The following is a 21684-nucleotide window of genomic DNA, read 5'->3' as shown; positions in this document are numbered from 1 at the left end:
TGAATTACCCCACGAGCTTCTGGCCTGGAATCTCTTCAACTTCCAAGCTGCCCTACTATCTACTGATTCTAGGCAAGCTGCCCAAATGACTCCCACCGAAGGTGTGCTCATTCCTTTCTCCATACCTTTTCTCATGGTGTTTCCTCTTGCAACATAACTAAAATCTGAAGGCCCAGCTCAAACCCTACCTCCTTCATGAAGGCGTTCCCCACTGTGCCAGTCCACAGTGATCTCTTGCTTCAATGAACTAACACACTCCATCAGTACCACAGACTGGTACTCACTGGTTGTGAAATTATTTTAAGTGTCATTTCCCCTTTTCCCCATGGTTCTAAGTGCTGAGGAGAGGGATTATTTCTTTAGAGTCCCCCAGACCACTTAATCAAGTAGGGTGCACACAGTGGACACTGAATAATGCTTGCTAATCAACTGATTCAACACAAACCTATTCCAGTAGCCTGCTTGATCTCTTCTAAACTGAACTCCTCTCCCTCATTAAACATTAGCAGCACCAGTGTTTGAAAAAGAGAGACCTGGAGTTCTTTTTTACCCTGTTGGAGAAACAACAGTGTTAAGCCATCATTTTTTTAAAAAGCACATGAAAATTAATCAAGTAACTAATCTCTTACTGGAAAGCATTTTTCAATTAGTGGATTTAAAAATACAGGTTAACATTATCCAGAAAAGCCAGTGTGTTCAGTGGAGGGTTTAGGTGTGATCCTACCTAAAATAGGAGGAAGGATTGAGTGACCTTTCTACAGGTCTTTTTTAAGCCTTATAATTAAAACAGAACAACAAACTAATGAAAATTAATAACTCAGCTTTATGTGTCATTACAGATATTTATTACAAGCAGTAAGAAATCACTATTTCAATGCATTTTCAATTTGTCTGATTCAGATTAGTCATGAAAAGCTGTAGGATTTTTTGAAATTAGATATGAGAACTGTTCCCCTTAACACCCACTCTCTTCTCTAGCTCCCAGCAACAAAAAAAGAAGTTTCCTGTCAAAAGTGGCAGCTTGAATTTTGCATCCACAGGTGCAGCAGAGCCCAATCAAATGTGGAAAAGACCACAATCATATACACAGAGCTGTGACACGCTATCACTATGTCATGCGCATATATAAGACAAAGTTATAAAACACCTTAAAAACCTTCAAGTTAAGAGGGATGATCTCAGTATCAAAGATGAAGATGAAAACTAAGTTGGGGGAATATCTACTTACCTCTTTAAACTCTGCCTTTAGTACGCAGTGCCCTAGAGTTGATTGCCATTGAAGTTTCCTGCCACTATGTTTGCCAAGGTAAAATGTCTTGAAAATCTCCTGAAGTTTTACCATCTACAACAAATAATGCTTTATTTAAGCTCTGTGTCCAGTATCACATTCACTATTTTTTTATATTTACATGTGTAAAAATGTATGGAAGTTTTAAAGACTATACCCAATAGGGCCACTGATCACTTTGATGTAAGGTAATAACCACCAAATTTAATAGCATTTATCAGATTTACCCTCTCTGATCTGTCTGCAACATTTTATCATCCTCTCCTTTTTAAAAAATATTTATTTATAAACTTAGTTGCAGTATATGGTATATAGTCCCTGACCAGGGATCGAACCTGGGCCCCCTGCATTGGGAGCCGGGAGTCTTAGCCACTGGACCACCAGGGAAGTCCCATCCCCTCTTCTGAAACATTCATCTCCAATGCTTTTTGTGCCTCTGGACCTTGCTGGTTCCTTTATCTCGCTAGTGTTTCTTCATTGGTTTCCTTCTTAGGTTACCTCTTCCTACCACCTACCAATTGTGAGCCTTTTTCAAAGTGTTGCCTTAGGCCTGTTCTTGTTTCCACATTTTCTCTCTTAATGAGGGATTTACTCAAGTATCCATCACTCAGCAATCCCACCCTCTGGCCCAGGTAATATACCATCAAGAATTTTTGAGAGTTGGGCAGTGATGGGTACTAATACAATCTGGGGAACTGAAAGAAGAGTCAAGGACACTGGCCCCAAACTAAGGAACTGGCATCTTAACCTGTGCTCTAATGATACAAGAGTAATATAAATAAAAGAATAAAACATTAAAAACAGTTGACATTTGGTGTGGCTGTGTTTACACAAACTTTTAAAACAACTCTTACCTCTGGTGGTAAATGAACTTCCATAGGCACATATGTTGGCCAGTAACCCATTGTCAGGATATTCACAGTTAATTCAATATTCCCAGGTACATTCTGGTTCTGCATATACTACAATAAGATCAACACACACACTGAGATCTTAAAAAATAAAAATGCATACATTCCATACCATAAAAATGACCCATTCAAGAAGTTCCTCACTACAAAACTACAGGTGATACTGACCATCTTTAAAATAAAAGGCAAAACTATTAAAAGGACTATAAATGAAGCCTATATTAGAAGTGCCAGAGAAATACACCAGGTAACATTTTGCTACAATGTACACAAGGATCAGGTGACTCCTTCAGAGGCATTAACAACTGAAATAATTTCTCACATATGACTGGGCTGTTACAGGATTTCTTCTTCATTCTTTTCCCCATACCACCTGCAGTATCCAGTTTTGGAGACCCCTACATGGCTTGGAAAACCTGGCAGCAACCCCCCATTCCTCACCCCACCAGCCAGCCCAAGTGTCTGGTTTTTCACTTGTTCCACTGTGTGTTTGCAGGGAGTGACCTGAAATGGGGAAGGAAGAAGAAGGGGAGAGGGCAAAGCAGGTAGACCCTATTCTGTAGCTACTACAGGACCCATGATCCTACTAACCCTGATCTTTCTCGAGTCTTCCACCCTCATCTCCCATCACAGCAACATAGTGGTAAAGAAATCACTGTTAAAACCCTAGGAGAGGAAAATCTATCTTGCTATCACTATTACCTATAATCTTAAATGTTTCAAAACTAGCTTCTACCAACATCTGCGAAATATATAGATCTACCATTTCATTCCCAAGGTCCCCAAAGGCCTTATACAACCACTCTATCACCTCTTCCATCTCCATCACTAGCTCTGAACTTGCAACTCACCACCAGTGGTTAGATGCTGCTGCTGCTGCTGCTAAGTCACTTCAGTCGTGTCCGACTCTGTGTGACCCCATAGACGGCAGCCCACCAGGCTCCCCCATCCCTGGGATTGTCCAGGCAAGAACACTGGAGTGGGCTGCCATTTCCTTCTCCAACGCATGAAAGTGAAAAGTGAAAGTGAAGTCGCTCAGTCATGTCCGACTCTTCGCGACCCCATGGACTGCAGCCTACCAGGCTCCTCTGTCCATGGGATTTTCCAGGCAAGAGTACTGGAGTGGGCTACCATTTCCTTCTCCATGTTTCAGTCTTCTACATATGCGTAATAAGCCCTCCCCTATTTCTTTTCCAAACTCATCAATTATTCCAAACTCATCCTATTCCCTCTACCTCTTTCCTAGCAACAGACCACACTCCTATTCCACAAAGGAAAAAGGCAAATCCCACCAACACATGCCAGTCACTGGTGTTTAGCAACCATTCACCAACCTATCTACCCTTTCACAAACCATCCCATCCACTCACCTTTTGTCTATCATTAACCTTGTTTTCCATCCACTGGTTCCTCCATCCATCTACTTATCTTTCCTCATGTCCCGTTCGCTCACTCATCCTTCCATCTATTTGTCTACAGACTCATCTTTTGATACATCAAAAGATGCTAGAAGCCCTGTTTTCACTAGCTACAGCCTTTCCTGTCCTGACTTCTTCTGCTCAATACATTTCATCTCTATTTTTGTGTTATTTTGGGAGTATATTGAGAATACATTTTGAAGTAGGTCAAATATACTTACATTTCATTGGTGATTATTTTCTTCTACCATGACTATCATCTAAGTTGCTATGAAGTATATATAACAAATACAAGTTTCTACTTATCCTCTTCAGTACAAACCAAAATAAGAAGATAACTAAATACATTTAAGTTGGAGGAATTAAGAGTTTAACTCACTTTTACCTGTTTGAACTGAATCATGATGTCTTTAGAAAGTTCCATGTCTTTAAACATTCCTTCAAGTTTGCTGGTGAAAGCAGCTCCACATTCTAGTAAAGATGTTTGTACATTTACAATATTTTAAAGTGGTTAAAAACAAAGAATTTAGAATTGAAAACATGAAATGTAAAACATACTTTAGGATGAAATATGGTCTGTAAGTATTCATAAGAATAAAAAAAGCCTTACCCCAAAGTGTATGCCCCACTAAATCAGAGTCAAATCTTAATCCTGTAGTAACTTTATCTACTTTTTAGGCACAAGATAAATGGGAAATTTTATACAAATGATAAAAACAAGAACAATGTTTTATTTTTTAAAAAATCACGACAGCTCTCCATATGTAAATAGGTTGGAAACCTCATGAGCTTACTTAATTTACGTTTTTAATCATATGAACTTACAACGACTGACAAAAGAGGCAACTGACTGAAAGAGTAGAAATTAAGCTAATATTTTCTCTCAGAAATTAAAGAAGAAAAGGACCAGGAGAATGACAAACATACCATGTTTAAGTTTGGACAGCATTGATTTTTCAGCATCTACAGATGCACTTTTCCCAACTAAAAGGCGCTTGGCTAAATCTTTCTTATAGAAGGCCTCAAAAACATCCTTACCTATGTAAGTAATAAAACACAACTCTTATATTCCAATATAAGGTTTTGACACAATTTACTCAAAGTGCTTAATAAATCACACCATTAACCCAAGTCATTTAAATGTACACGTTTTATCCAAGTTTGCTAAATACAAGAAACATTAGAGGTAGATTTTTGTGCCAGACATTTCAAGACTTCTTTGCTGTAAAGAATTAAGACTGAATTTACTTTTCTTTAGAAAAGCTTTAGTTGACTAGTAATTTTAGCATCAATACTCCTGAGATTAAAATAAGGAGCAAAATTCAAGACTCTTAATAGTGGAAAAGTCGGAGCACAAGGCAATTAAGCAACATTCCTCAAGTACCCCAATAAATTAAATGCAAGGAATTTAATAGAATTTTAAGTATTTAACCCACAAGTAAATATACCTTATAGGTTGATTTTACTCGCCAGTTTCTCTGTTGAGTGCTTTGTTTTAAAAGAACAATATTAAAACAAAAAATACGTACCATATATAAATCTAAATATAATCATAATCTTATCCAACATTTTTTCAAGTTCTTCATCAGTAGCTTCTTTGTTGCCTGCACGAAGCTTTGAATCCACATACTTCGCTAAAATGGGGGAAAAGTTTGTTGTTCAGTGATCATCAGTACCCATGAGGTACTGGTCACTATAAATACCAAACAGGAGTATGATATACTGAGTATTTCAATGTTTTACATGTACACATGCATTTTTTAAAAGTTTCCATATATGATATTATACATGTTTCAATATTGTAAAGTAATTAACCTCCAACTAAAATAAATTTATATTAAAAAAAAAAAGTTGCCAAAGTCAGGGAGATCAAGCGACTTGTTCAGTGTCACAGAGTTAAAAAATATAAGAGCTTCAACTCAAACCCAAGTCTTCTGGCTCCAGACCTAATGTACTTTCTACCATACTGATGGGATAAGGAAACTCTGGTGGGGGGATGGTGGTGGACGTGTTTACAGCCTTGTGCAGGGAGTCAAAGTCACTGAAAGACATGGCATATCTTCTGGAATGTTCATTTTACACTGATGCTAGGCAATCTGAAATACTACTTTTCTACTGAAACAAATCAGATACATTACAGAGAGGAGGCAAAAATTGCAAAAAATTTAAGGGTAAATAGTAAACCAACAAAATTTCATCCTTTTAGTGAAGGATCTTCTCAGGTACCTCCTCCTCTGACCCAGGTGAGGAAACCTGAGAAGAACTGCAGTACACCACATTCTAAATAGACCCAGATTCCTAGGTTTATTTTCATCCTGAACATTCTTTCTCACTGGCAACTGTAATTTTGTGCTAGCCTTTCCTGTGTGTGGGCCTCTAGAAAAAGTACCCTGTCCCACCGCTAAATTGCTCTAGGCTTGTAAAACAGCTATCAAGCTTTTTATATATAAAAAGAAAACAGGGTTCGATGTACTGTCTTACAAAGAAAGACCATGTTTGATAATGTGGGCTTTGAGATATTCTTTAGCATGAAGGACTACTCCTTGCATCTGGCTTCTTAGAAACCACCAACTAAGCAACTAGAAATAAATTTCATTGTTATTGAAAGACATGGCACAAAGATGTTAATATACAAAGCCTTATGAAAGAAGAACATTAAATGGGAAAAGGGACTGGAAAAATACCTATAAGTTCAGCAGGCTTGTTTGGTCTTTTGTTAATGAATGTTTCAAATGCTTCTTTCATAGCATTGATAAATTTTTCATTCTTCAGGAAACAGATATCAATTATATGGTCAACCTTATCTTTAAAATCCAGCAATTCTTGAACCATGGTTTTATCCTTTTCAGGATTAATTACAATAGTGCTACCAAATGCCTAAAAAAACAAAAATGTGTTTTTACTAGAATTTAATTATCTGCAATGAAAACAATCCCCCAAATCATATTTTAAGTATATACACATACCCACATACTTTAAAATTTCAAAAAATTAAATAAAATAAAGCAGGTTCTGAAATCAAGAAAAGAAAAGATAAAGTGATAAAACATCCAGACTGATGACACTCATCTATAATCACAAGGTAAGGAACAGCCACTGGGTACAAAATATCATAATGGGGTTTTATTGTAGAAGTTTCTAGGGTTTTTTTTCCCACTTTTAAAGTCAGCTTGAATTTTTAAAAAATGGCAATATGCCTTCAGCGTAAGATCAAAGGCAAGAAATTTGGATCCTAAAAAAGTCCTATTCCTTTTTCCACATTCACTACTATAATTATTGGAGGTAGAAATCACATCAGACATCAAGAAGAGAACTGTTTTATTGTTAATTAGCCACATGGCTATCATTCTCAGGTTGACTGCTCTCAAAACTCCCATTACTTGAAAAACAAAAGGATCTAACAAATAAGAAAACATTCATATGTACTCTAGGTGTACAGATTATAAGCCATCAGAGGAAAAAAAATGGTTAATACCTTAATGTATTCAATCCATTGTTGTAAGAGAACCTGAACGCCACCTCGAACTCTACTGAAGAGCTGATACAGGAGAGATAAATCTTGAATTCGGTTTTCATCAAGGAGGTTATTTAAACCTGATTTTTGAAACATTTGGTATTTAAAAAAAAAAGTGAAGAAAAATGTCAGGTATTTTAATGAAAAAGAAGTTAAAATTATTCTGATACTGGTTTGAACTATGACTAGTCTGTGAATTTTAATATAGAGATGTGCTTTGAATTAAACTCAAAGAGATAATTACCTTTCCAAGTGAAAACTAAATATAGGGAACTTATATAAAAACAAAAATTATATAATGGTCTGTACCATTTAACATAGTAGATCACATGTATAAACCAACTTATAAAAATTGGTCTGAGTAAATATGGTATTCTTGGGCTTCCCTTGTGGCTCAGATGGTAAAAAATCCGCCTGCAATGCAGGAGACCCAGGTTTGATCCCTGGGTTGGGAAGATCCCCTGGAGAAGGGAAAGGCTACCCACTCCAGTATTCTGGCCTGGAGAATTCCATGGACTGTATAGTCCAGGGGGTTGCAAAGAGTCAGACATGACTGAGTGACTTTCACTTCACTTTCAAATACATGTTACAAATACCTTGTATGTGCAACAGCCATATTATATTTGCATTACTGTACACAGTTATATTTCAGAGTATTGGATAAGGCCTGGATAAGTATATAAAAAGTATATAAGTATTGGATAAGTATATAAAAAAGGCACTGGCACCCCACTCCAGTACTCTTGCCTGGAAAACCCCATGGGCGGAGGAGCCTAGTAGGCTGCAGCCCATGGGGTCACTAAGAGTCGGACACAACAGAGTGACTTCACTTTCACTTTTCACTTTCATGCACTGGAGAAGGAAATGGCAACCCGCTCCAGTGTTCTTGCCTGGAGAATCCCAGGGACGGGGGAGCCTGGTGGGCTGCTGTCTATGGGGTTGCACAGAGTCGGACACGACTGAAGTGACTTAGCAGTAGCAGGCCAAGTTTAAATGAAGTCCTAAAGTATTTGATTTTCAGAATGAAATAAAAGTATAACTGCATTAAAGTTCTAAGATATTTTATACAAAAGATGGCTAGAGAGAAAGGTAAGACTTTTGCCTATTTGTAACACTGTTAAAGTAAAATTCAGGGTATACTCATATATCACTTAGGATTAATAGAAATGCTTGGTTTTATATGCTAGAAACAAAACACTTTAGTGCAAAAAGGAATGCATTTCCTTATTATTTAATATTTAATATACTTAATATTTATATACTTAATTTAATATTAAATACTTAATATTTACTATTTCCTTATTATTATTCCTTAAAAATTAAATTAAGAATCCCCAAATTCCTACTGTTTCTTTACTGGAGTTGGTTAAGACTCCTCTCATCTCACTTCTTGTATCTTTAAAGTTAAGGAAAGAGGCACCTCCTGAAAGTTTACTGTGATGAATAGGGACAAAGCCTTGTGTCCTACCTCAGGAATGCAGTAATCTGCTATCAAACCTTTAAAAAGGCAAGCTTTAAAAATGTTTCAACTTATTTGCTACTATTTTAAAAGTAATCTCTTATTTGTAAATTGCCAATTACCCTTCTGAAGAATCGCTGTTAAGTGTTCTCCTAGAAGTTGTTTTTCCACAGTAGCAATTAATGACTTCCTATAAGGAAAAAAAAAGTTTAGAACTAGACATTTGATTTTGCTGAAAATTTAGTCTCTCTTGGGGGATAAAAAATTTAACTAGCTCACTTTATTTCAATATTCCTACTCTTCTGTATAAATTTATTGTGCTCAGAGTTACTCTACTTTATGCCTAGAAGGAAAACACTGTGTATTTCAGAATTTTGGTATATCACAAAATAAATATTTAAAAGGTCTTGCCATGGCTGGCTTTTCCTAAACGTCTCTGCTTTTACTAGGAAGTATTTATCTATCTGCTTATAGGAATTCCTTGGCTGGTAATATTTAGGAAAGCAGAGAAATACTTTCTCCTATGGACACTCGCTGAATTTTAATCAGCCTGAAGATTTCAAAGATCACATTAGCTTCTAATACTATTCTTTAATTACATGCTAAACACATATGGACAACCAATAATCAAACCCTTGACTAAACTAATTAAGCAGGGAAAATAACAACCTGAAGTTTGCATTATGAAAACAACTGTTAAAGTCTCAAGTTTTACCTGAAAATACTTACTAACACTTGGGGATGCCCAAAGTGCCTTAAGTGATTCCACAGCACAGGTTTAAGGCTATTAGGCTGAGCGTGTAATACTTACTGGGTGGTCTGATCTAAGTAAGTAATAAGTCTGTCTGCTTCTTCTTCTAGACGTTTATTAACATGGTGAAGGTATTCAGGAACCTATAAAGATAAGTTTTTCATATATTGTTTTCCTCCCCATAAATCATTTAGTAAATGTCAAGTCCAAAAGATCCTGGGAGTAGCCCTGTCAAATGTGACAGGGTTGAATCATATATAAAATCACATGTAAAATTATAGCAGCATAACATCTGGAAGATAAATGAAAGGGCAGCTTACGTTCTATAAAGTAGGGACTATTATGAGACACAGTGGATTTATTCATCATGATTTTTAAATACCTCTCTTTCCTGCATTAATTTTTGGCCTTCAGCTGCGTACAGTCGGTTAGTTTCTTCCAAAAATCGTTGTTCAAAAGAATCCTGATAAATCTGGGAGGGGTAACAAAGAAGCTCAATTATTCAATAAATGTTTACTGAATGCCCTCTATGTGAATAGCATTATGAGTCTGGCTTTTTTAAAGTTTTTTTGGCCACACCACGGGGTTTGTGGGATCTTGGTTCCCTGAACAGGGATTGAACCCAGGCCCCTCAGCAGTGAGAGCATGGAGTTCTAACAACTGGACCGCCAGGAAATTCTGTGTTTGTTTTTTAAACATCAGACTAGGTATAGCAACCAGTTCTGTAGTAAGTGAAGTAGTTAACTTACTTGCAAATCAGAGAGCATGCTTAGAAGGCTTCGGAGTAAACTTCTATCGATTGCTTCACCATTCCTCTCCCTCTCAATCAAAAGAAGAATGCCATCAATTGTCTTATTCTGGACTTTCTGATCACTTATAATATGAGCCCTAAATAACTCCAGTCCCATGTCCCTAAAATAAAAAAAATACACAAAATCTAAATTAATTTAAAACAATACCACTTCTGGAGAAGCTTGCTTGACTTCTCACCACATGTTTTGTTTTGTTTTTTAATCATTTATTTATTTTAATTTGGCTGCACTGGGTCTTAGTTGCTGCATGTGGGATCTAGCTCCTTGTCCAGGGATCAAACCCAGGTCCCCTGCATTGGGAGCGCAGAGTCTTAGCCACTGGACCACCAGGGAAGTCCCTCACCACATGTTAATTAGGGTTCCAGGCTTTGAAGCAACAACTGTAAAAGTACAAAACCCACATATTTAATTTTAAATAATATTATTAGATTAAAGCATACAGGAAACTCATTGTCTTTAATGAGAACTGAAGCTAAATTCCCATCTTCCTCTATAACTAAGTTTTATTGATTTATTTCCTTTGGTGGATTTCTTCCTTGGTCAAATCAAGAGAGAAAATTAGTTCAAAGCTATAAAATGGTCTTCACTGTACTCGTAATGAAGGCTTAATTGCTCATTTGTCATCTGCCTTCAGTACTCAAAAATCAGTGAATTCTGATAATTGCTGTAGGTAAACGCTAGGCACATGGTGGGGGCAACAGCTCATTATACTCTTCTATTTTTGTGTATACATGGAATTTTCCCTAATAATGTTAAAAGATAATGAGTGAACTCTTGATCGGCAACAAAATGATGCATATTCAAACAGTCCAGAGCAAACTTCAATCCTTTCGGCTAACAAAAAAACTTCTTCATAAAGAAGAAGGTAAAACTGCTATAAATACAAGTCTAGAAGCTAAATGTGAGTTTTTAGACTATTCCCTGTATTACTTACTCTCTTCTATTAGTGTAATTAAGATTTGACTATGATTTGTTAACAAATCTTTTCATAATTTTTTTTCTTGCATCCTTACCAAATGGATGGTAGCATTGAATTCTGAAGAACATAAGTCCTATCCAGAAACAAAAAAATGCTCCTGATCATGATCTGTCAATGAAAAAAAGAAATCAATTTTTAATATGTTGTGAAGCTGAAATATTTTATAAAATAAGACTGCACGGTTTACTTGTATATATACTAGACTACTAGGATCAAACATACAGATTAACACATCTGAGAATATGCCCATACCATTTTTAATTAAACTATTAATAAATTTTAACTCTTGCTGTAGTTTCTAGGACAAAAAAGACACTTAAAATGGTCTATGACAAATTTTAACTCTTGCTGTAGTTTGTAGGAAAAAAAAAGACACTTAAAATGGTCTATGACTTCTCTGCAACTTGAAAATTAACTAAAAATCAAAACAGAATCAAGGGGCATATAATTTTTCCTCAGCAACAGTTCTCAGGGTGAAACTGTCTTACAATTGTATACGTGGGATTTTGGGTGTGTGGGATGGATTTTAAGATTTTGAACTTGCAGAATATAAGGTTTAAAATAATACCAGATTGGGAAAAAGGAAAGGTTGTGATGTGAATAAGCTAAAGTGCAGGACCAGCAGGCACTTTGCTAGGTAACCAAATAACAGGTGGGATAGCCATTAAGACACAAAATGTAACACTTATTTATAGTGCTACAAAAATAAAAATGATTCTAAGGTATAAGTCATTCTAAAATACTGGTTTACCCATAACTTTACATTTTAAGTAGAAAACTCAACCAAAATTAGTTTTAAGTCCCCCTATTGCAAAACTTTTAAAACTAATATTCTTGTATTTGAAGAAACTTATTTTAACTACAATATTTAACTGAAATGTAATGCTTTTTTCCATCTTACCATCTGTCTACAATGGTTCTGCCAACATCTATCAATCTTCTTGAGAAAAAGAACACTATCCAAAGAGTCTGTGAGATACACGTTAAGGATATTTTAAAAATGCTTAGGACAAGTAATACATGCAATGTTTAAGAGCACATTTGTCTTAAATATGGAAAGCCCTACATACTAAATGAAACTAAATAGTACTTATAGACTATTTATCTATTAACCTATTTAACTATAGGTTAAGACTGCTTTCACTCCAGGGGCCGTGGGTTTGATCAATCTATGGTTGGGAAGGAAGAACCCACGTGCCACAAGGTCAAAACAAAACAACAAAAAGCAAGTCTTAGATATAATTGAGCCATTGTGTTTTCAGCTTATTATTTCCTGATTATCTTTCCTCAAATGGAAATTTGTTAGGACAATAAGAGTAAAGACATAAAGAAATTTTATTTACATTAGTGGTACAATGTAGATTTGGACCCTAATTAGAGGTAAAAAGTGAAATTTTGCTTTTTTGTTTCCCTAGAGGCAAAATGAACAAAAAACAACAAATCTACAAAACATAGGCTTTCCATTTTAAGCTGGTTTAAAAAGTGAGGGACGGAGGGAAGAAAAGATGAAAATACAATAAAACAAAAAAAAACTTTTTTGTTTTTAAAAGGATATTCTCTGAACTGATGAATCTGTGCTTTGATGTGATCTTCACAAATCTGTCTCAGCTGTTTGTACAAGTTCGCAGAAATCTTGTAAGAACAGAGATTTTCCACAGCCTGCAAAATTAAACACATACTTTCTTAAGGAGTGAATGTGTGTGTCTGTGTATATATATTTCTTGATTATTTACATCTAATTCCTATTACTTGTTATTTCTACCATGTCAACTTATTAAAAAGGATTATTCATCCATTTAAAACACAAGGTAAAACAACCAAATATCAGTGCAATTAGTGAACTTTTTTCATAACCAGTGCAGTATACCACCCCTCCCCAAATCTGTTTATTCTGGCCGTACAGTTTAAGTATGGGGGGAATCAAGCTAAATTCTCCACTTGTAAAGACACTGAATTTATAACAACTGCTACATATAAATTCTGTCTTATTCATAAAAATGTTAATTGTTTTCATAAGCAGAATTCCATTTTGAGTTTGAGAAATAATTTCACCAATTGTTTATTAAATGGGTTTGGGAGAAGGGAAAGGCTACCTACTCCAGTATTCTGGCCTAGGGAATTCCATGGATTGTATAGTCCATGGGGTTGCAAGGAGTTGGACACGACTGAGTGACTTTCACTTTCACTGGGCAGTCCAACTACCACTTAATTTAAATTTATTTATACTTTCTTTGGTTTTCCTGAACAGAGTAATGCAGAATTTGTTGCAAGCAGTATTATAAGAATGAAATAATTATACAAGGGTTTGTCTCCAACATTGCAGCTTAAGAATATTTAAATAAAGATGTTTTAAATTTTGCACAATGGAATAAATATTAATTACTAAAGAAATACTGAATTTTTATTTCTTCTCAATTGTTGGATTGGTCTTTTATAGTCAGATCCCAAAAGGACAAAACTGAGATTTCACTGAATTTCTTCTTAGGTGTATCAAAAGACTTTCAAATTTAATACAACAGGCATGGTAGAACTCTGAAATAATCTATAATTCCAACTAGTAAAGACTTAAATACTTAACACCAGGATTTCTTTCTTACCATAACAGAAGGCAAAATTTTCATTAAAATTGACTCTAAGGGACCATCCAAGTCCTGTTGGTTGGATTGGAATTTTATAAATACGTAGTTGGAAGTCATATTCCCAGCATGCAGGTCCAGCAAATAAACTCATAAATGAAAAGAAAGCTTAAATGAAAGCACTTATACCAAAGGAGGAAAGGTGCTACACCTTACCAGGAAGTAGCAGACCACTTAGATCCAGCAGCTCAAGAGGAATAAGGAAGCTAAGTTCCTGCTGGCCACCACTTACGACGGGGCCTTGGGTCAGGCCACAAATGTCTAAGAGTGCGTTTATTTCATGTGCCTGACTGGTTCACAATGTGCCCCTATGGACTCTCTCTCTTCCTCCTTTAGTAGTCTTCTTATTGTATCTTGGTGTTCCTTTTGAATGATTTTCTCAGCATTTCTTGTTTCCCTGCTTAAATTGTCTTTGTACTGAATCTTCTTCACATTTCCCACTTCAAGTACTTCTCCAAGTCCTACCTCTACCATTCCCTTCTGCTGTGATACCTTCTTCCATACATTAGTTCTCATCCCACCTATTTATCTTCTCATACGGGATACCACATTCCCTTACTACTCAGCTAGGTTCCACTTCTTCCAATAAGCTTTCCTTAACTGTCTCAGCTACCAATGACTCGTATGGCACTATCAACAATCATACCATACTGACTTGTCACTGAATCAACACTCTATCTTTTAAGGAGAGCTGGCCCCCAACTCTCCTTAATGACAGAAAGAGACCACACCATGGGCTCATGTACCTGTATGTTCTTGTACCTGGGCTCTAAACCAGGTGAATATAATATTCAAAAAACTAATGTACTTATAACTAGCAATGTGTCCCCCACACAGAAGGGGCTTACAGCATAAAGTGAAAACCGGTCAGAAGATATGTAATTACAACACACTATTAGGAGCTATGATGGGGATAAACATAGAGGTGAGGTCTCTAACTCAATCTTTATGGCAGGGAAAAGTCAGGAAAGGCTTGCTGAGCAGCAGTAATGAGGTGGAGTTCCAAAGACCCAGAGGGACGTGGATAAAGAGCTTATGGGAATAGTGAGAAACAGAGAATTGGGCCCAGGTGGAGCAATGGTAAAGAATCCACCTGCCAATGTAGGAGATGTAAGAGATGCAGGTTCGATCCCTGAGTTGGGAAGATACCCTGGAGTAGGAAATGGCAACCCGCTCCAGTACTCCTGCCTGAAGAACTCAATGGACAGAGGAGCCTGGCAGGCTACAGTCCATGGAGCTGCAAACAATTGGACACAACCGAGCAATTAATTGCATGTGCACGCACATTATATGCATACGGCTTCACGTGTGCTTAGCTGGAGAGTGGTTTAAGATTGTTCCTTGTTGTTCAGTCACCAAGTCGTGTCCGATTCTTTGCAACCCCATGGACTGCAGCACACCAGGCTTCCCTGTCCCTCACCATCTCCTGGAGTTTGCCCAAGTTCACATCCATTGCATTGGTGAAGCCATTTAACCATCTCATCTTCTGTCACCAGGCTTAAGTTATTAGAAGCAATAAAAGAAGGTAAGGCAAAGGCAGGAGGATCTAAGGTGAGTTTTGAAGATAAAGATGGAACAGAACCCCTTGCTAGTCTCTAATTTAGCCTTGACTGCTTAACATATAGACCAGATCCAGTAATTTTCCATCTTTAAGAACTTTTCCATCAAGCTCTTCAGGTACTGTTATGGAGAAATTCCCTAACAGGTATAAAAAAATACAAAGGACTGAATGGTGTGGTGCTGGATGGTGGTCAACTGTCATTTATATATATATAAAAAAGAAAATTGAGAAAACCTCCACAGAGCTGTTTTTGCACATATGAAACATTTCTGGAATGATACCCCTAATAACATTTGTTTGCTGGGGGAGGGAGGTTGGAGTGGAAGTGAAACTTTTCACTACATGCTCTCTAATATTTTTTTGGGTTTTGAGCCAGATGAATATATAAAATATTCAAAAAATGTAAGTACTTGCCTCCCCCAATAAAACACTATCTTTCCCACCATCATACTTTCTAGCATGGAATTCAAGGTTCAGTATTACCATTATTTACTCTCATGTCTGTTTATAATCTTCCATACACGCCGTGATCTCAATACTCTGCTTTACTCACTTTCAAGCAAGGTTTGTTTGGAACAATCATGTGTGCCTAAAACAGTGGCTTCCAAAAGTTTTTGACAAGCCACAGTTAAGAAATACATTTTATGTCACAATCCATTGCACATAAAGTAAATTTATGTAAACAAAACAATATCTTCATGAAGCTGCACTTACCATTACTATATGTGACCTACTCCGATATTTTCTATTTTACTTCTTAAAAAAAAAAAATGCTGGTCATGAACTACTAACTTCATGAGCCTACTAGAATATAAAGACCTCAGCGGCAAGGACTAAGTGATCTCTATATGTCCATGGCATTTGTCTAGCTTTGCACATAGTAAACAATCACTGACTCAAGAAGAATCGGGTGTTTACTAAGAACTCTATCCTGTTAGGTGCTGGGACAGAAATACGAATAAGAGTTAAATGACCACTTAGGAGTTTGAGGTAAACTATTTTATTCCAGATCTTTGAAAAGGAATTTTAGAAATGTATTATTTTACACTTCACTAAACACTCTGGAAATCTTTGGAAGTTTGATCTGGTATAATTATTACTAATATAACCTCATTGCACAGGTAACTATTTATATTAAACAATCTAGATAATTCTATTAGACTCTTAAATAAACCTATCTTTTTATTTAAGCTCCCAATCACTAGTTATATATGCTGCCTTAAATCCTTTTTGCAGGTGTCAGCTATAAAATAAGAACATTTTAATAAGGTTTTAACTTTTATTGTTCCAAATCCCAGCCTCTTCCAAGTTGCATCAGAAACATGTTTATCTGAAGAAAAACAAACAAACAAAACTCCAAAGAAAATATAAATGTGTAGCAAATGAAATGCAAAACCATAGTTCCTGAAATTTGATGCTTTATGGAATACAAGATTTAAGAAACAGCAAAGGCACATAAGCTCTCATTTAGGACGCAGAGTGGAAATGAGGTTAAGAAGACTAGAATTAAAAAAGTGAGGATTAAAACAAGGATAAAAAATAAAGAATGCAAAAATTAATGGTAAGGGAGGAAATCTAGAAAATTTTCTGATTCAGCAACAAGAGACACTTAAGAAAGATTCAATTCCCTCCAGGGTGCTGAACTCTGGTCGCTAATCTAATGAGTTGGAGCTTATTTTTCAAACCATATGCTTAAATAGAAAAAGAAAAAGCACATCACAAAACTTTTCAACTGATACAGCAATAAAACCCAAATTATCTCTTTTTATGTCTAGTAAAAATGGCTAAAATAAAATGATCAAAATATATCAAAAACTGAGAACTGCAGGAAGGAAGCCAAATAATAAAACCTAAATTATTTTTCTTTTTACATCCAGTAAAAACACCCAAGACAAGTTATCAAGGACTAAGAATTTGTAATTGGGATAAATAGCAGGGATAGTATTAACAATTCAGTAAAAACAGGAGTAATAGTAATGTGACAGACTAAGCTTAAAAATATCAACAGTTAAACTTACAGAACACAATAGCTAGTGATCAATACAGAATAATGACCTCTGCTAAGACTCTACCTAGTCTCCCACATCCAATGACTGCTTAAGAAACCCATTTTACAATGGGAAATAAACTACACTTGGATGGATGCACTATTTCTTTCTAGTATTGTGGCCATCCGCTAGATTAATAAATCACTAACTGATTCATTTACAATCACTAATTGGCTCGTTATTTAATATTTATTTCAAAAGAAGCAAACCAAACCAGAGTTTCCATTATTAATGAATTATTTTCATCAGATCTGAAGTAGGAACTAAACTTATCTTCAAAGATAAGAACTAGACATTTATATTAAGAATAAATGTAACACTTTCATATAGAAATAACCAGCCAGCTCCAAAAAAGGCAGCTGATTTAAAAACACTACACAGGGGCTGCCCTGGTGGCTCAGTGGTAAAGAATTTGCCCGCCAAAGCAGGAGACACAGCTTCCATCCCGGATTCAGGAATATTCCACACGCCATGGAGCAACTAAGCCCATGCGCCACAACTACTGAGCATGTCCTCCACAAGAGAAGCCACCTTAATGAGAAGCCTGAGCACTGCAACTAGAGAGAAGCCCCTGCTCGCCCCAACTAGAGAAATACCGGCACAGCAATGAAGACCCAGCACAGCCGAAAACAAATAAATAAATAAAATTATCCAAAAAACCCCCAACAACACTACACAGCTACTCACGCAAGGCTGAGAATATGAGGAAAATAATCCCATTACTTAAAATATTACTTAGTAAAAAAAGTCACACACTAAAACCAAGATTTCAACTATTAAGATACCACATGTAAAAACAAGACACATTCTTGAGAAGTGCAGGGGGACACTGTTCCTAGACAGTTCTCTTTTTCTATTATTTTTTCAGTTTGGCTAATGAGGTTTTCTGATGTACCTTTGGAATGTAATCTATTTATCAGCCAGCTGTTCTGGCCTAGTGTGGATTTAGAATTTAAAAATGTGTGGCTTTAGAGCTGTATAATACAATGTAATCTCAAAATAAAGATATCTTTTTTTAAAGACTCAAATACTATTTATTATCATTATCATCATCGATGACACAGACATATAGCAGGCTGTGCAGTTAAGTACTTTCTCGCAGTATTTATTTACAACCATGCTATACAGGTAGTGTTAGTCTCCCTGTTTTGCAAATGAGAAAACCAAGGCTTAGAGAAGTAACTGACCCAAAGTTATCGTGAGTTGCAGATCTCTAATCTAAGGCAGGCTGATCAACTCAAAAGTCAGTGCATTTAACCATACTCCTATCTGTCATCAACCAAAAATAAACAAGCAGAGATTTCCCTGGTGGTCCAGTGGCTAAGACTTCGTGTTTCCAATACAGAGGGCCCAAATTTCATACCTGGTCAGGGAATTATATCTCATATGCCACAACTAAGAGTTCACATGCCACAATGAAGAATAAATAAATATTAAAAAACAAATAAGCAAACAAACAAAAATATCCAAACCAAAACAACATGAACCACTGCCTCCCTCTTACAGGATTTCAAGGTTGTGGAGGAAGGATAAGTCTCACTTTGAATCACTTTTAAAGGATGACATTTACTTATTGCAAATATACTCAGAACAGCAAGTTCTTTTCTAGAAATTAAAAACTTAAGAGGAAGTATATGCAATCTACACTAGGGAAGACTTCCATGCTTAAGCTTTAAAGCAAAATGGTTTTTCATTCATAGAAAAAAGTTCTGCATAGACATATGCCAAATAAGTATTTACATCAAGGATAGAGAGAGAGGTGGGGAATGAGGAGTCTGGAGAACTTTTGTTTGATATGTTACATATTTCTATATTTTTCCAATTTTAGGACAGTACTTTTAAATTACATTTCAACCACTAAAAAATCAAACAAGCACCTGAAATCCAGATGGTATGAAATAATTTAACTTTTTTATCCTCTTTTTTGAACTTGAACATCTCAATATAATCTGAGAACAATCCCAAGGAACATTTACAAAATTAAGGTGGAAAACAACAAAAGAGCTAGAAACAAATGCTTTTAAATTTATTATAGCAGAAGTTGTAAAGTATTATTAAAAATGCTAATAGTGAAAAGTTGTAACTGATTTTAGGCTAAAGAAATGCAACTGAACAACACCAGATAGAAATTCTGAAGTATAAGAAAGGAAAAACACACAAAAAATGTGAGCTATGAGCTCCTGAAACATACAGAGATTTAACAGAAACAGTTTATCAGGAAAAGGGACTTCCATGGCAGTCCAGGGGTTAAGACTCCATGCTTCCACTGTAGGGGTGCGGGTTTGACGCCTAGTCAGGGAACTAAGATCCCACAAACCACATTGCATGGCCAAAAAAAAATTACCAGGGAAAATAGTTTTTAACTCATAAGCTGCAGAAAAATATTCAAAGTAAAGTAAATAGAGTTCATTAGCAACTACAATCATCACAAAGATAAAAATAAGCATCGTATATTAAGGCACTGAACCTAGAAAAATGGTAGTGGACGAACCTAGTAGAGAAGGACCTGTGGACACAGCAGGGGAAGGCGAGGGCGGGATGAATTGGGAAAGTAGCACTGACATACGTACACTATCATGTGTAAAACAGACAGATAGTGGGAGGTTACTACATAATACAGGGAGCCCTGTCTGGCCTTCTGTATATATACACATGGATATATAATTATGACTGATTTGTGCTGTACCGCAAAAACCAACACGACCCTGTAAAGCAATTTTCCACCAATTAAAAAATAAAATTAAAAAACTAGAAACTAAATGTTATAAACATGAAATATATAACACATTACTGACATTAAAGCTGTATGCCAGCATATCCAAAGAAACACCATACACATGCATGTATGAACAAAAATTACCTTCTCTGATGACAGAGTTTTTTCCCCTAAAGTAAGACTATTTATTTGCTTCAAACACTGCACTACAGAGGCATGTGGAATGCATGCACTGGACTAAAAATTTGGGCATCTCAGTTTAAGTCCCCTGCTCTGCCAATATGCTCTCCAGTGCAGAGTCCCTTTGAGATTTCATTTCCTCATAGAGTGGGGATAATAACTACTATCTTATCTAGTTCACAAAGTCTTTCTATAATGCTTAAACAAGATAACCCTACTTTGTAGGCTATCAAAGACACTATATGAAGAAAAGACACTGGACCACATTAACTGCTTCAAGTCTAACTGCAATTCTACCTTTATTATTGTACAACTCAGGATCCACATGTGTAATGTACCAACACAGCCAAATGAGGTGGGCTTATCCTCAGTAATACCTTAGTACTACTACTATTACCTGACACTTGTGTGTACCATTCAGCATTATTACTATGCAGGGGGCACCATTCTGAGAGTTTGGCATGTACTGATATATTTTATTTAAATAGCAACAGAAACTGGTGATCTCAATCGACACACTGTAAGTAAAAAAATCATACTGTGGCTTATGAAATAACTAGCGATAACATCAACTGATATTTCTATATAGTGCTTCATGGTATTTTTCACAAACATCTTATTTGAGTCTTATGGGCAACTTGGTGAAATAGATACAGCAGTTCTTCCCCCTGTTTACATAGGAGGAAACAGAAGCTGAGAGAGGTTTAATACCTTGCCCAAGATCGCAAGCTAATACAGCCAAAACTAGATCCCTTTGTCTTTTGACTCCTGATCCACTATTTGTCCATCACCATACTACTTCTACAACTAAAATGAATAGATGAAAACTACAAATTTTGATAAACTGGACCAACATAATTTTTTACAAGGTACTCACCAATACAAAAACTCAAGCCATTAGACTGTGCAGCACTTTTTAAAAATATGAAACTGTTGACACCAGAATGGAAAGTAACTTCTTGAATTGGTTGTGGCAAAACTACAGTAGGGCAAAGTATCTTGGTAACAAGAAGTCTAAATCAGTAACTGTATTTTTAAGTTAAACATTTCAATGACAGATCCATTTGTTAAGCAAAAGAAACAAATCTGAACCTTAGACCAAGTTGATGAACAACCTGCTGCTCATTTTTGGGGCTAAGGTGTGTCTTGTAGGCCAAGAGATAAGACAAACATGAAGAAGAGAAATAAATGACAAAAGCATGTTAACAGGAAAGAGGTAGAATAAAGTATATGGCATTTCTTGAGGCCTTTCCTATAGGTAACACCACTTAGCAATTAGTATCACAACAGAAAATGTCACCAGAAATTATCTTTGGGATCAAAGCTATAGGTTTCTATTACAGGTAAAACTTACTATACCAAGGTACTCCTAACTGTAAATCCTAATTAGAAGGGTCCAAGATAAGCCCAA

The 21684-nt window shown here is 36.0% G+C and overlaps 1 protein-coding gene across 6 annotated transcripts in view; it reads right to left on the bottom strand.

Moving 5' to 3' along the window:
* The window catches only part of CUL4B (cullin 4B), a 45824-nt gene that overhangs the window by 7283 nt on the left and 16857 nt on the right, over nt 1-21684 (bottom strand). For 3 of the 6 annotated variants that reach the window (XM_086389694.1, XM_086389697.1, XM_086389698.1), the window contains 15 exons: nt 12688-12791; nt 12034-12103; nt 11167-11240; nt 10091-10253; nt 9724-9813; nt 9402-9484; nt 8713-8780; nt 7093-7211; nt 6302-6494; nt 5147-5251; nt 4545-4655; nt 3997-4088; nt 2143-2250; nt 1229-1342; nt 446-551 (listed from right to left, as the gene is read on the bottom strand). In XM_086389694.1, the coding sequence (XP_086245820.1) occupies nt 446-551; nt 1229-1342; nt 2143-2250; nt 3997-4088; nt 4545-4655; nt 5147-5251; nt 6302-6494; nt 7093-7211; nt 8713-8780; nt 9402-9484; nt 9724-9813; nt 10091-10253; nt 11167-11240; nt 12034-12103; nt 12688-12791 (1600 nt within the window). The remainder of the gene's footprint in view (nt 1-445; nt 552-1228; nt 1343-2142; nt 2251-3996; nt 4089-4544; nt 4656-5146; nt 5252-6301; nt 6495-7092; nt 7212-8712; nt 8781-9401; nt 9485-9723; nt 9814-10090; nt 10254-11166; nt 11241-12033; nt 12104-12687; nt 12792-21684) is intronic. The other 3 variants (XM_086389693.1, XM_086389695.1, XM_086389699.1) reach the window with 1 other exon arrangement.

This window comes from Bos grunniens, chromosome X (genome assembly GCF_055505025.1).
Source record: "Bos grunniens cultivar Pamir isolate PY7600 chromosome X, Bosgru_T2T1.0, whole genome shotgun sequence".
Lineage (NCBI taxonomy): Eukaryota > Metazoa > Chordata > Mammalia > Artiodactyla > Bovidae > Bos > Bos grunniens.
Note: the sequence above shows the minus strand (reverse complement) of the source record. Positions and strands in the feature narration are given on the sequence as shown.